At 44.5% G+C, this 15,325-nt stretch overlaps 1 protein-coding gene across 4 annotated transcripts in view; it reads left to right on the plus strand.

Moving 5' to 3' along the window:
* PDE6H (phosphodiesterase 6H) overlaps positions 1–14,992 on the plus strand; it is a 28,594-nt gene extending 13,602 nt beyond the window's left edge. The window contains exons 3-6 of one of the 4 annotated variants that reach the window (XM_023928547.2): positions 5,952–6,081; positions 10,746–10,932; positions 11,175–11,215; positions 12,099–14,992. In XM_023928547.2, coding sequence (XP_023784315.1) covers positions 10,793–10,932; positions 11,175–11,215; positions 12,099–12,175 — 258 coding nt within the window. In that variant the 5' untranslated portion in view covers positions 5,952–6,081; positions 10,746–10,792 and the 3' untranslated portion in view covers positions 12,176–14,992. Of the gene's footprint in view, positions 1–5,353; positions 6,082–7,562; positions 7,654–10,745; positions 10,933–11,174; positions 11,216–12,098 lie in introns of those variants that run through there. The other 3 variants (XM_086887690.1, XM_023928566.2, XM_023928556.2) reach the window with 3 other exon arrangements.
* Positions 14,993–15,325: the final 333 nt, after the last annotated feature.

Raw genomic sequence — 15,325 nt, forward strand, 5'->3', positions numbered from 1 at the left:
CATCACTGCCCTTCACAGTGGGGCAAAATTCCCCTTTTTCTTTCTCTTCTTTGCCTTTATTTTCTTTTTCTTTCTAGAAATAACTTCCAGCATTACAGTTGAAGTACACCATCAGTTGTCAGTGTTCCACAAATAAATCTCAGTGTACACAAAACTGTCAGAACATCCTTTGTGCAATATGTGCACGCTCCACATGCACTGATGACTCCTAAACAATTCACTTTTCCTATGGTGTGTTTATGATGTTTGACCAGACCAGAAAGCAAGCTGCAATTCCAGGTCCTTGGCACAGAAATATCTTTAGCAGCCTCCCAGTAAGAAGCTTCGATGCACTTTGTAGAGGTGTGTACTTCCAGTGGGAAAGAAGAGTGTAGAGGATCTAAATTTAAATAAAAAATTGTTGGAGTCTTACAGGGAAAGGTCATTAAAAATAAAAAAAACAAACAAACATTACAACATTAAGCTGTACACTTGTGCAAGATTCTGAGGGAAAAACAGAAGGCTTAGTACTAGCAGTACACCTAAGCAACAAAAGGAGATTTTTTTATTTTTTTTTAATTGATTCAGATTTTCATCCCCTGGCTTTCATCCCTTTCCACAGTTATTTCCACCAGGGATCTGCTATCACATGGCAGCTAGAGCATTTAGCATCCATGTATCTGGGAGGTGAGCAGCAACCCAAGAGACACGATAATGGAGCAGGAAGAGCTGCCTCCTCTGCCCATTAGTCAAATGTTCCCAAGGAGAGTGTGAGATGCTCCCCAGAAGCAATCATTTCTTTCTAAAAGCCTCAACTGTTACATGAAAAAAATCATAATAATGGTGGTAAAGGGCTGAACTGAATGAGATTGCTCAGCAGTGCTTTTATGTGGTAGGAGGAGGAAAGAAGAATGCCTGTTGCATGGTGTGAAAGCCATGGGAAGATATGTGCCCCCTTAAGAAGAAGAAAAAAGAAACATTTTACCAAAATGTTTAGGAAAGCCTTCCTTTATTGGGTTGCTGGTTGCCAAGGAGAAAGAATCAATCATTCAAAAAGAAAAAAAAAGAAAGAAGATGAGAAAAGGAGCTTTCAGGAAAGAAGACATCTGGAGCTGACTTGTGTGTAGTTTCTTTTTAGCCCAGAGACACTGAATCATTTGCTTCACTGTTTAAAATTGAATAAAGCTCTGGAAATATCTGATTTCTATTTAAATAAAAACACACTTTTTTATTTTAAAGGCAGTATTACTTCTCTGTTTAGTTCAATGCATGATCATTTTAGAGAGTGCTAGTGTACTGTTTAATCTCTGTTCACAGGTACATGGCATGCAATTCATACAGAAGGAATCAATTATGAGAAAAGAAAAATCTGAATAAGATCCTTGAGATGATACTGTGGAAACTGTGATTCAGGTACATTTTTAAGGGCAACCACAAGCTCTGATTTAAAGCAGTCACATAGATAACCAGATTACCTACCTGGGTTTGATAAAAAAGGGAAAAATGCTTAGTCTTGGTTCACTATATAAAGGTTGAGCCTGTTCTGCAAATCTTATCCAGGAGAAAAATAATCTTGTAAATGTAAAAGCAGATATCTTAATTGTGGGCAGAGTGAAAACAAGAAAGAAAGGATGCCTTTTAAAATGATCTCTCAAAGTCAGTGCTATTGTGTCATTACCAACAGCCTGGATGCAGACATTAAACAAAGTTAGTGCACAGAGAGGATGCTCGCTAATGATGTTGCTTTCCCTTGGGACAACTTTGCAATGAGCATGGGGATGCTCTGAAACAATGAATCACAAAGCAGTTAGGAACAACTGAGCTTTTTGTGCTGCATGGCTGAGAACATCAGTCTCCTCCGAAGATGCCTGCATGGCTGAGTCTCATCTGCAGGTCTGTGAACTTTCTCTCCTCTATATTTACCAATATGAACGATAAAGATGTGGTTCTTTCTCTTGAAACCTGATGGTGAAAAGAGCTATCATAAAAAAAAAAGAAAGAAAAAAAAAAAAAGAAAAAAAAAGAGAGGGAGAGGAGAGGATTCTTTTGGTTTTCCTTTTATTTATGCCCATGATCAGGGAAAGGTTTCTGTAGGGTTTGGGCTAACATAACAGTCTCGTGAGTGTGAGATGCTAAGACATGGTTATCTGTTCCAAGAAAGGCCGGACTCGCTGCTGAGAAGAAAATATAACTCTAGTGACTAATGAAGTGTAGGACAGACTACATGGTTTTATATCATCTGCTATAAAAAGCCCCAGAATGTCCTAAAGCATTTGTGCCTGGAAGCCTGGAGCCTGTAATGATGTTCTGACATGCACGAGTAGAGCGCCCTTGACTGAATAAGAAAAGCAGGGACTTCATTTTTCCTGAGGAAGGCTTGGCAATGACCATTTGGCTGGAGGACTTAGTTATGTCCCCAACACCTAGTTTGTAGCACAGACAGGCCCATTGCTGATAGCTCAGCAAAAGCTTATCACTTGACTTATATTTCCTCAAAGGACCCTTCTCTCCAGGTTGGTCATGGAAATGTTCCTCTCGAGCCCTGGGTGTGGAAAAACAGACCTCAGCCTCTTTCATTTCTGCCCTATTGCCAGAGAAGCCTCCAGGGTATGAGTGGAAATGAGTATCAAGATCAGGCTCTTCTGCAAGCTGAGCTCAGTGACACTGAACATAACTTTTGTTTCCAGCAGCAGGCACAGATTCCCAAAGTCAGCACACCCCGTTTATTGCAGGCTGTTACAGATGACAATCGTGACACCAAAATAACTATGCAAGATTTCCTGAAGGAAAAATGATAAAACTCTCCACGAGCATGCCTTCTTCTCTGCATTTTTGATGGACTGATTTGCATGTATTCAAACAACCAAATATCTGTGCCAGGGAAAGCTCAATCCCCTGTATCTGTTTCTTTTTTCTACACTAGCACAGACGATGTGAGGCTTAGGAACATGGTCAGCCTTTCAGGAGGAGAATTATAGCATGTGTGTCCTCATTTGCAGGCACCTTACTACACTGAGTTTCTCACCAAAACGCTGTTGACATGACAACCTCACTGATCTTCTGCAAGACCAATAGACAATCCCATTCTAAACCCAGATCCTTCCATGGTTCCCTCACCAGGGATCCAGAGGCACCTGGTAGGCTGCCTGCCTTCAGGAGGGAAACCAACATTTTACTGCCTGGTCAATTCTCTGCTCACTTCCAGGTAGGTGTATCTTTGTGGCAAGTGACAAATCTCTATCAATAAGACACAAAGTCTCTCAAGCCTGTGGCACAAGCTTGCAGAGACACATTTCAACAGTTATTGTGGCCCAGTTAATGTGGTGTTGCTACACCAACCACAGCCCTTATCAGCTGCATCCCTGAGTCTGTGCCTCAGCTGGGATTTCCTCCCACAGTCCCATGAGCTCAGTCAGCCTCTGGAAAAATCACTGTCTTGTAAACTTGTGTTTTCTTTGTCATTCAAGTGAGCTGCTATTTCTGGCATAACTACTGTTTCCATGGCTACACCAGCTCATAAATAGGGTCAGAAACCTTGGAGATGTTTTTTAAGTGATTCCTTGGAACAGAATGTAATCTGGCCAGAGGTGATGAAGCTCCTGAGCTTTCCTTTGAGGCCACGAGGACTGCACTCCTGCTACCACCTGGACACCATGGTTTCTGGTCAGCTCTGGTCTGGATCAAAAGGCTACTGTTGTGGCCAAAAAAGTTGGCACTGGTTTTCCTGGGGAAGAAAAGCCTGGGCAGGGAGGGACAGGGATTAGGTGCTCATTCCCTGGGCAGGACTTGTCATCCATGTGGTGGGGCAGCCAGGCACGAACAAGGAACAGGTGCCTCTTGCTCTGAAAAGAAGCTGTGCACCCACAACTCTGCAAAGTAAACACCACTCACTTTGTGAGGGGAAGAGAGAGAGAGAGAGAGGATGGATGGAGAGAGAGAGAACTGATAATCCTGGGAGATAAGAAAGAACATGAGAAGTGGGGCCCTTTGGGGAGTTTCTGTCATGTTTTGTCAGTGGAAAAAAAAAATATCTTCATGTGACACCATGGAAATTTTTTTTCCCACAGTCCACTTTTGTTAAAGGGAAATGAGAGATTTCATTGGGAAAACCGGAAAACAAAGGGAGTATTTTGAAAACAAACAGCCTGAACATACGTAAATTTTTAAGCTTCAGGAAAGAGGAGTAGAGGGCTGTACAGCTGATTCCTCCAGCCACTTTACCTACATAGAAAAAGGCAGAAGGGGAGGGGGAGCCCCTGGAAACCTGTCTGCAGCAGATGGAGGCATGGGAATGAGCAGCGGGGATGGGAGTGAGTTTGCTGCCAGCAGGCTGCACCTCTTTATATCCACACAAGCAGGTCCCTGCCCACAGTAATCACTTCTGCTGTCAGAAGAGGATGAGTGCAATCAATCTCCACACATTTGTATACAAGCTCTAGTCATCACAGGGAAGAGAGGATGCCAACACGATGCTGCCCCCGTTCTCTTTCCTGTGCCCAGAAATTACTGCGCAAGCCTCTGAAAGCTGTGTGATTGTCTTAAACGTGTGGGGATGTAGGTGTGTTTGCTCCTTCTCTGCTAGATTGAAAGCCTCTCATCTACATCTAGGATTTACTTCCCAGCTTCTCAGTGCCCACTCAAGGGCTTGGACCTTACTGTTTAGTTGTTTTTTTTTAATGTAAGCTAAGGATTGAAGGATTATTCTTGTCTAACTTCAGCAATCTGAAAGGTCAGAGGCCTCAGCCATGGGACTCTTGCTCAGCACCAGCGCAGTGCTGGCCAGGTGTTCACTGCCAGGGTCTGTCCCATCAGTGAGAGACTGTCCCTTCTTGGTCACATGCAGTCACACCCCTGGCTGGCATGGCTGCTCCAAAATCCCCTCCTGCAACCTCACCCAAAGACAAATCCCATCCATCATAAACAGCCCCACACTTTGGTTTCCTTCTGCCCTAGTGTTGCTCTGATTGTCCTGGTGGTAGCCACTCCATTCACTGGGATTATATTCAGTCCTGCCAGCCCTGACCTTGTGTAGTGAGGTGGATACTTAGCAAGGGGAAGCAGGTAAGTGCAAGGTGCTTCACCAGGGCCAAGAGCCCCTGAGGCTTGTTAACCTTGTGGTTATAGCTCCAGCCAGACTGTTACAGGCCATGACTGAGGCACTGCTGCAGCTGAGGATGAGGATGATCTTCCAGCACCTTTTTGCAGGACTCTGGACCTTCTCTTTTCATCCTGAGACTCCACCAATTTCTTCCACATCTCTGACACTGATCTTCCAGGCAGTTACAGCAGGCTATTAAAACACATGGGAGATACCAGGAACTTGGTATAAATTAGTGTGCATTACCATGCATGAGATTTTGTTGGAATGGAGCACGGGCTGAGCTCTACCTCTGAGGGCCCCTCACAGTAACAATGGTACTGGTACCCAGCTGTGACCTTGCTGTTACCTCAGCCCAACACCTTGGGTCCCAGGAGTGACTGGCTGCAACACAAAGGTTCCCCATTCTCCCCCTGCCTTCCCATCTGCTTCACCTGAGCCCTGGCAGTATCTCAGCAGCATTCCCTGTGACTCCCCTGAGCGGGCTCAGCCCTGTTGACACTGGGCTAGCTGCATGCATCTCTCTGTAAGGTGTGTCTTCACCCCTCCAGCACCTCTAAGTTTACTGGAAACCCCTCCAGGCATTCACCAGCCCAGGAGAGGGATAGGGAATCCTCCCTTCCCTGACATGTGCAGACACGTGTGTTCCCAACCAGCAGCACCACTCAAAGGGCAGGTTATTTCTTTATTTCTCTTCCCTTCTCCAGAGATGTCCCCCCAGAAGCTCCAGAGAAGCCACAACCTTCTTGCAGAAAGGGGCACATCACCCCTCAGGAGTGTGCTGAGGCTCTGCTGCTCCTCCAGACCTTGCTGGAGCTGTGCCTGCACATCTCTGGTCTGACAGTGCTCCCCCCATTTCACCCCTGCCGTGTAGGTGCCCGCCCACGACTGATGCCCTGATGTCACCTGGTGGCAGGGTATATCTGGAGGACAAAGGACACCTCGAGACTCTTTCTACGCAGGCTGGAGGAGTTGAATGATTTGCAAGAGGAGCCCTTGGCACTGTAAGTGTTCCCTGGGGGCTCAAAGCAATAGCAAGGGGGGCGGGGGGATGAAAAAGGAAGTGGCTGCAAAACCCAGGGGAGAGAAAAGTCCAGATAAATCTCCATAAGGGAAAAATTTGGATGTTTGTGCTTGGAGAGCGTGAACAGATCCAGTAGCTAGGAGAAGCTGTGATTCTTGCGTGGCTGTTTTCTGTTTCCTCTTGTCACTAGGGCAGGTGCTGCTGCGGTGATTTGTCTCAAAGTTCCCTGGCTGTAAGAGCAGGGGCTGCTCAGTTCCTCGTGCTGGGTTGGGGCTCCCTGGAACCCCCTTGGCTTGTGTCCTCAGCTGGCTGAGCCTGCATGTGAGCAGCACTGGGGGGCTGCTGAGGAGCAGCTGGGACAGGCAGCTGCTGTTTCCTGCCCCAGCACCCAGACACACAGGCAGGGCACATCAATGAGGAGTTTATAACATGATGCTGTTCCTCTGCTGTTACTGAATCCCTGCTTTCAACTGGGATAGTCTTTCCAGTGATCCGCATTTGGGAATACAGTTCTACTGTAAATGAGTTTCTGTCTCTTAGAGTGCATCCTCTTTCACCTGTTCTTGGTCTTAAAACTGCTGCTAGAATGAAGGGTTTGAAATCCTGTGTAAGACACAGGAGCAGAAAGGGCTGAACCTGCAAGGGACTTTGTCCCATCACTATGATTAGCCAACTCAAGCAATTGAGATTGGAGCTGTGAGACTCCTCAAAGGCACTGGATTTAATATGCTCTGACAAAAACCTGAAAGGGTGATGCTGGTGGCTCTCCCGAGACCACGATCTGAGCGTGCAAGAAACCCGTAAAAAGAACACGAGAAGAAGGATGTCTCCTCTGGTTTCTCTCTACTCACGGAAGAGTATCTGCATGGAGGGCCATGGCTTATGGAGGTTCTGTGTCTGACACCCTGAGGCTGCGTAAGACAAGTGCACATGAAGGAATCTGTATTTTTTAAGGCTTTGGACAGGGGAAGATGAGTTCCTACATCAAAACGGTCTGAAGAAGATCAAGTGAGGCATCTACATTACCTTCCAGGGACATTTTCCACAGAGAGTCAGAGATTAAGGATGGGGCAGATTAAAGAGTCAGAATTTGTCAGTAATATTCAAGCCCCTTTAAATTTAAATGAAACTAAAAGAAGGATGCTTAACCTGGCCAACAACCCCGAGGTGGGATTTCTGACGCAACTGAGATAAGCCCATTAATGCGTATTAGGTATAATTAGCACTCAGATGCAAGCAAAGCTCTTACCTAGAGGATTAAGCCCTTGACTGAGCAGAAATGCTGTCAGGGGCAATTAGGTAACACCTCATCAGGAAGAGGGAGCAGAGGAAGTGCATGGCAGAGGATCTTATGCCTCAAGAGTCTTTGCACCCACAGCCATCAGCTCTTGCCCAGGAGCTGCGTGCTGGTGCTGGCAGAAGCAAAACGGCTCTGGCAGACCAGGAAACACCGGGAGAAGGCAGCATAGCACTTGCAGAGATCTAGAGGAGACTCAAAACGTTTGTCAAGCCACCTGATTGATCTGGTATCAAGGACTATCCAAGTAACCAGGTACAGTAAGACAAAAGGCTGTGAAATTCCCAAGGGAAGAAGCTTCTGTTGGCATTTCTCTCATATCTGTGATCCTGGGGTGCTTGTTGGGCTGTGTGTAGGGGCAGTTTGCTCCCAAGGTGTGGGAGCTGGGGCAGGTTCCATGCTGTGGGGCAGGGCCCAGTCCAACATGAACGGAGAATTCTTTGACTCTAATGATGGCAGGCAAGTCCCACCCGCTCCATGGGGGGAAGGCAGCTTGATTTCAGCAGCAAGAGGAAAGCTGTTATGTGGCATTAAGGTTGCTTTCCATCCTCTGTCATTTTTTTAGTGATGTATGGAGAGAATAGAAGTAGAGGGAGATTAGTATGGAAGAAGTTAGAATTGTCCCTAACGTTAGAAATGTCGCTAACAAAAAGTTTCATTGAATGTTCTTTATCCAATTCATGCAGATTAGAGAGGATGAAGTGTGATTTAGGCAAATCGTTTTTCCTACCAAATCCTGGGTTATTGAATATCTGGTAGATGGATACAACTACTTCAAATTGGGGCAAAAATAAATTTCAAGGGCTGAATCTTTTCATCAGCTATTCCACTACTGAGTGACATCAGGGACAAATTGTGGACTCAAAGATTTTAGAAGTTTTGACCCTCAAACCACATATTTGTGGTTAAGGTAACATGCCAGTGCACAACAGAGGTTATTGAAGCAGGGTAGGAATTGGAGATAGAACTCAAATGCATCTTTCAAGTTTTGGATGTCAGTCCTAAGGGATGGAAATCTGTTAGTTGGTTTGCTTTTTCTGTTGTACCTCTGGCAGTAGCCTTTGAGAAGGGCACCAAGTAACTTGGATGTCAGATTAACATGGTGCTTAAAAGTGGATGAGTGTTCCTTTTAGTTCAAGAGTGGGGTCTAGCACTGGGACAGACAACGTGTGATGAGAATTGCACCTGAGACAGAGACATAATAATAGACTTTGATGCATTAGCAGACATGCTATGGAGCAGCTTTCTTATGCAAAGCATTTTGTTGTAGGGCAGTGCCATCTGAATTCCTCCCATCCTGAGTAACAGAGAGGGACCGAATTCTGTCCTTGTTTTGGAGGCAAAATGCCTTGATCTCTCAGTCTGGCCCTAAAAATCTGTGAGTCAAGAGATTTCATCTCTCCTCCTAGCAGTGCAGTCCAGGTCATACCTATCACCGCACTTTCATTCTCATTCTGTAAAAGAAGAAGGTGACAGTGTTTGCCTGTCCTGCCACCATTCTGTGAGGAAAAAGAAAAAGCTGTAAATACTGGGCAACTGTTCAGGCGCTGCAGAGATGGCAGCCAAATAAGTAACTTCCACAGTTTGAGCTGATCTCTGTGTTTGTGGGCACAGTGTGTGCTTAGGAAGCGTTGTGTTACACGCGGGGGAATAGCATCTGTGCATGCTTCAGCTTCAGACACAACCATCTGCTGCTCCATTTGGGGCTGCTGGAACCTGTCCAGTCTCCTGCTTGGGATATTACAGCTGAGACAGAAGCCTGACCACAAGCAACAGAAGAACAAGCCTGCCTCTAGGTGCTATCATTTGGAACCATCCTACTGCCACCACAGATGGAAAGATGTCCTGGGTGAAGTATTTCCAGACTGCCACAGATACAGAAATATGGCTCTTCACCTTGCATAGATGTGGAAGTGACACAGGAGGATTGCTCAGATTATCTTTCTCCTTGTATATAAGGATTTGCTTTCCAACACTGGCTATTTCAGGAAAAAAGGAATGAACTTTCTTTAGACTAAGGAAAAAATCTTTGATGACATTTATAGTTCTGAGATTAAAAGTCCAGAGTGTCATGGCAGGTGATGTTGGGGATTAAGCCAGAGTACTATGGTGACCTAATGAGATTAGTCTTTAGAACCAAATCCTGAAGTTAATTCCATCAGCGATTACATCAGCCTGGATGCACGGGGACAAACACCTGGAGATAAGAGATATATAACAGTCATGGGGAAGAACGTGACTTCAAGGAAGAAAGGAAAAAGCTGCATTTATTTTTATCCATAAATGCACTTGTTCAGACCATTCTGGCATACAAACTAGCACAAAATTTGATGAAGGGCTGGGAGCTTCCATTTGAGCACTGGTGAGAGTTATTGTTGTCCTTTCTGGGAAGGAAGCAAAAGGCTCAGAGTGCAGCAGTTCTGTCATCTAAGACAGGAGACATGTCTCCCAAACAGAAATTGCTCCCTGATAACTATTTATCCCCTGTGGAGTTTGGCTCATGTACAGTGTGGTGAAGAGGGGTCAGCACATGTAATATAATGCTCAAAAATACCAAAATGGGCACATCCTGGGGAAAGTTACAGGCTTTACTCCTCTAAATCCTGAGGAATTTGCAAAATTAACTTCTGCCTAAAAGATAGTCTTCAGTGCATTGCCTCAGCCTTCTGGATAATCTTGCAACAATCTTGTGCTATTTGCTGTAAGTTTGGTATTGACAAATGTTGGGCCCTAATTGCAGCTCCACCCAGACAAAGGACCCATCCAGCCCAGCATCCCATGTCCATCAGTGTTCTAAAGGTAATGCTTAGGCACGAGTATGAGAACAGGTGGAGTAAGTATATCATGGTGACTCCCAAGGAGAGGATATTTCTCAAAGCCACACATGTGTCTTCATAGCTCCTGTAGTAGTCAGGTCCTGAACCGGTAAACAAAAACCTCAGCAATCCTATTCCAAGGCTAGCTAGACAAAAAACCCAGCATTGGCATTTAACTTCTTATTTTACCTAAACTGTTGGGCAAGCTTCTGCAGCAACCTGTCTCCAAGAGCGTGACTGTGTTTGAGACAAAAGAAGAAGTCTCCATGACTCTGCAAGACATTGCATCATGGGGTAAATGTCTTTTTGGCCTTAGCTCAGGTGTCCTTTGCTTGGGATCTTAATTCTAGCATGCCAGGTGAAAGGCAGCCCTACCCTGCTTAATTTGTACACATTACAATCTTTCTTTATCTTTAATACCGTTATCTTTAATCCTGCCACAATTTTATTTTCCATAATTCTGTCATCTGACTACTGGTAGCTAGAAAAGACAAGCAGAGTGTTGTGTCAGTCCTTGCTGTTATCTTGCAGACAGAGGGATCTGAGAGAGGCACGTGCCTGCCACACACAGCCCAGCGATGAGTGAGACCCCAGCTGCCAACCTCAACACTGGAGATGCTCCAACTGGTCCCACCACACCGCGCAAGGGGCCTCCCAAGTTCAAGCAGAGACAGACAAGGCAGTTCAAGAGCAAGCCCCCCAAAAAAGGAGTAAGAGGGTAAGGGAATTTTGGAAAGAAAAGAAACTGTGCTAGTTGGGTAAATTCCCACTGCTGCATTGTGCTTCTGTGCATCTTCCCTTGGGCAAGGAGCTCCCAGGTGCCATCAGCTCTCCAACCTGGAGCTGCTTCTCTTCTGCTCCCTACTCACAATTCTTCTTCCTTGGCTGGTGGTTTAAGACATTTTCCCTTTCCTTGCTGCTGCCCCAAACTCACTCCTTACCTTCTCTTTTCTCTCCTAGGTTTGGAGATGACATCCCAGGCATGGAGGGGCTGGGCACAGGTAAGTTCTGCAGGATGTTCTTGTCATGCTCTGCTTTAGCACTAGAGCAGACAAACTTGGTCATAGGAAAGGGGTGGCCTCTGTTTTCCTGGCCTGTTTGCAGCTCTCAGGGTCACCAGAAAAGACTTGTTCTGCCTCCCCAAGCTGCCACATTCATGCTTATGCTTACATACACTATGTGAAGGAAAGGCCATTTATGTATGCTTCAGCTTCAGACTATTTACATTGGGCTGCAGAAGTGCTTGTTTGTTTTCTGCTAATGCTCTGGCTAAGAATTTCAGCAGCATGAGATTCTCAAAGAAATGCTAAATGCTAAGCTATTAATACCAAAAAATCACAGAAATTAAATCCCAGATGGTTAAGTATTTGTGTTGTCATCAGAATCCTAATTTTAAGGATTTTATGTACCCATCTGGGATTGAGAAACATGCATTGGATGAGCTGTAGCCAGTCAGAACTTTGAAGTAGTATAAATACTGATAAAGCTGATAGAGTTACAGATCCTAAATATTGTAGGCCAAATTATTCAGCAACTGATCTAAAACTGCACATGTCTTTGAGGAGATCACAGTTTGGCTACGGTTAATTTATAAGAACAGGAGAAACCACATAACTGGAATGAATTTTTACATCAGTTTACACAGCCACTAAAGTTACAGACTTGTAACTGCTGGCTTGCTTTTGCTCACAGAGAGAAAGTACACTGATCTGTTTTGGTCTGACAGGTAGTACCAGATTTTAAATGCTCACCTACCCATTTAACCTTCAAACGGAATCCCATTCTTGTTAATGCTTCCAGAGTAAATCAGCCTTTCCATTAATAAAAGATAAATCCGAGGAGTGCATTGACAAGAACACATTTGTCATTTTCTCTCTTTTGCAGATATTACCGTGATTTGCCCATGGGAAGCTTTCAGCCATCTGGAACTGCACGAGCTGGCCCAGTTTGGGATCATCTAAGGTGTCAGCATCTCTAGTGTCACCTGGTGACTCCACAGATTCCAACATGGTCTTTACCACCTTTGACACTTACTTTTGGCCCTTGCATCCACTTGCTTATGGGCAGGTTGGTTTTGTAAGAGCTAGTTATGAGAAACTTAACTTTGCAGATTAATTTGGCAAAGAAGTTATTTGGGACCCTGAGCAGACCTCATGTTCCATGTGATGAAACTACTGAAAAATGTCTTAATGTCTCCCTGCACCATATTCTTTCTTATCTCACTGTCATAGATCTTCAATATTTATGGTGATATGGGGAGGCTGCATTTGAACTTTTTCCCTGATTAGCTGAGATATTGTGTGCATGTACATCCAGACCTAATTAAATCAGCCTATTCCATTTTCTTCCTTCCCTCCCTTTCTTCAGCTTTCTGTATAGAATTTCCATGGGTAGGTCCCTTTGTTATTTGGGCCACCAATTATTTGCTCCGAGTACATCTGTAGAGAACAGCATTAGAGTCACCAGCCCAGACATTAGGCTGTTTTCCATAGGAGATCCTTCCCCAGAGGCTCACCATAAGGAACGTGCTGCTAAGATTTACCTCATCAGCAAATGGGGAAAAGGGCTTGCAAATGCTGTCTGTGCTGTACTGCCCACAGGCTATGAACCATGAGAGTCTGGCTGTTCTCATAATGTTAAATGAAAATGTGTGCGTCTGAGATCAATAGCTAAGTGAATTAATCCTATTATTCATTCCTTTGTGGTTGTAGTTCCAAAGAAGCAGCACTCCAAATGATGCTGCGTTTCCTCTCCTTTGATGGGAAGCCCTGTGTGACACTTGTCCCCACGCCCATACATATTTACATGAGACATTTGCTCCCCAGGACACGCTTGCTGCTTATTAAGACAGAGAATCCTTATGATCTGTCACCAGCCTGTGCCAGCAGTCCTGCCACATCCAGCAGAAAATGATCCTGCAGTAATTGCTCCCTCCTCTCTGTGTTTGGCACAGGGTGAGTCTCCCCTCACCCTGCCCCTCATAAAGCAGGAAGGCTTTTCTTTCTTCACTCCCTGGCAATTTCAAGCTCTGGAGCTTGTTTGGACAAGCAGGCAAATGGTGTCCCCAGAGAGAAGTAACAGCAGAGCAGGCGGGCAGGCAGGGGAAGGGTAAGATGTGTCCATGCAGGCAAGCACAGAGTGAATCCACTTAACCCCATCGACCTGTGTCTGCTGGTCTCTGGCAGCCTGAGTGCTGCAGAGCAGTGAGGCACCCCTAACCACTTAAACGTCCTGGGAAGGCACCGACATTCCCTATGGCCCCAGCACTAAGGAAGGGCTTTTGGCTTGTTTGCAGGCAAGGAGCAAGTTTTATTGTAGCTACATAATATTCATAAGAGGAGGTGGAATTTTTAATCATTGCCTGCAGCTTAAGAAGCTTCATCACATAAGAACTGCCTCCCCCTATCTTGTCTTTCCTATGCTGAACATGTTCATGGGAGCAAGGATTGTGGAGAGGAGAGCAAATCCTGTCTAAACGATCGATCCCCACGCATAAAGCTTTGCTATAAATCCATGGCGGTGCCATAGTTATCTGCTACTGTTATTCCAGAAATAAAAGCTAGCAGTTTGCAGTTAAAATATAGCTTGAGCACCAAAAGCTAAAGGAAATTAATTCCTGTTGGCAGTCCAGAGTACAGCTTTTATTATTCAGCACTGCTGCCATTAGACGCAGCAGTAAACCACGGAGTGGTTCAGAACCGCAGCACTATCGCAGCACAGAAGTCCTGTACCATTTAGCTAATTGCAGCCCACAGCTATTTCCTTGGGCAGAGGCAGTCTGTCCTTTCCACTTACTTCCAATTTCTCCTGCCTTTCTCACCTTTTAATGCTTTTCTTCTTTCCCTAAGTGTTCTTTATGTAAATGACGTTTTATTTAGCTTTTACTATAGGGAACTGATTTGATTTTCTTTCAAGCTCATGTACTAGCCCTCTCCTTCTGCAGTTAAATGTGAATGTTCCTATGGCAATACTCTCATATTTTCCCTCCCATTATGCCATCCTGTTACATATGATCCTTATTCCACCTTCTCAGTCTGTCCTCTTCTCTCTGGGAAAAGACCCATTAGATCCAGTTTTGAATCCTTCAAGCCTCTATTATAATTGAGTTTTCCCTCTTTCTAAGCTTTTTTAAGCAGGACAAAAACAAGAGAAGGAAATTTTAATTAGTCCTTTTGCTCCCTCTTCATCCCAGACCTCGGGAAAACAGTCCACAGACAGTGAGATACTTTGCCAGAAAATACTGTGGTAAAAGCAAAATTCTCTTTAGTCCAGGAACTGAAGTTTTAGCAAATCAGAGGGTCCTGATGTAGTTCCACATCCAATTGCCATAGTTCCCATCAGAGAGCTACTCCATTCTCCTTCCTAGAGGAGTCCAGGAATGCACACATAACCCAGCTCTCATGCCCAGCTGATGAGCTGTATCAGAAGATGGATGTTTTGAGCCAACACAGTTTGTTAGTTATTTTAAAAATAATTTCTATTCATTAATAGGGATTGCATTCATTCCTTGTAAGGAATTTTGAGGCTTAGAAGAAGAGTCTTAAAACACACTCACGGTTGCTTTGTCAGAGGTTCTAAGTTTTTTCTAATGAGCCATAATTCCTGAAACTTCCATTTTTCAGTGAGAGACGGCCATGGTGCAAGAAAACAAATGTGTTAAAGTAGCTTGTTGAAGGGCTTCAGTCTATATGCATTGTAATATGTTATTCTCTGTTATTTTACTATAAAAACATGTCAAAAGGAATAAAAAATAATAAAAATTGTTTTAAAAATCTTAAGAATGTAGTCTGACTTGCTTACAAAATATAGCCAGGGAAAGACTTAACTTTTCCTTCTGAAATCCTTTCCTTTCCTGGGGAAAGCCCTGAAAGTCACTTATCACTTCTCATTAGAGAAAAACAGCTATTCAACAAACAATAGGCAATAAAGACTGACTGTAATATCATCTGAGAAGCAGTTTTTTCCTGAGTGATGACTGCCATATTCTCCCAAAAGTGTTGCACATGGTTTCCTTCAGGCTGAAATCTTTTGGCCAGTTACATTTTCCGTGACATTTTCCGTATGAAAATGAATGGCAGCGTGTTTTCTACCCCATAGCAAAAAAAAAAAAT

Source organism: Cyanistes caeruleus, chromosome 4 (assembly GCF_971803275.1).
Source record: "Cyanistes caeruleus chromosome 4, bCyaCae1.hap1.1, whole genome shotgun sequence".
NCBI lineage: Eukaryota > Metazoa > Chordata > Aves > Passeriformes > Paridae > Cyanistes > Cyanistes caeruleus.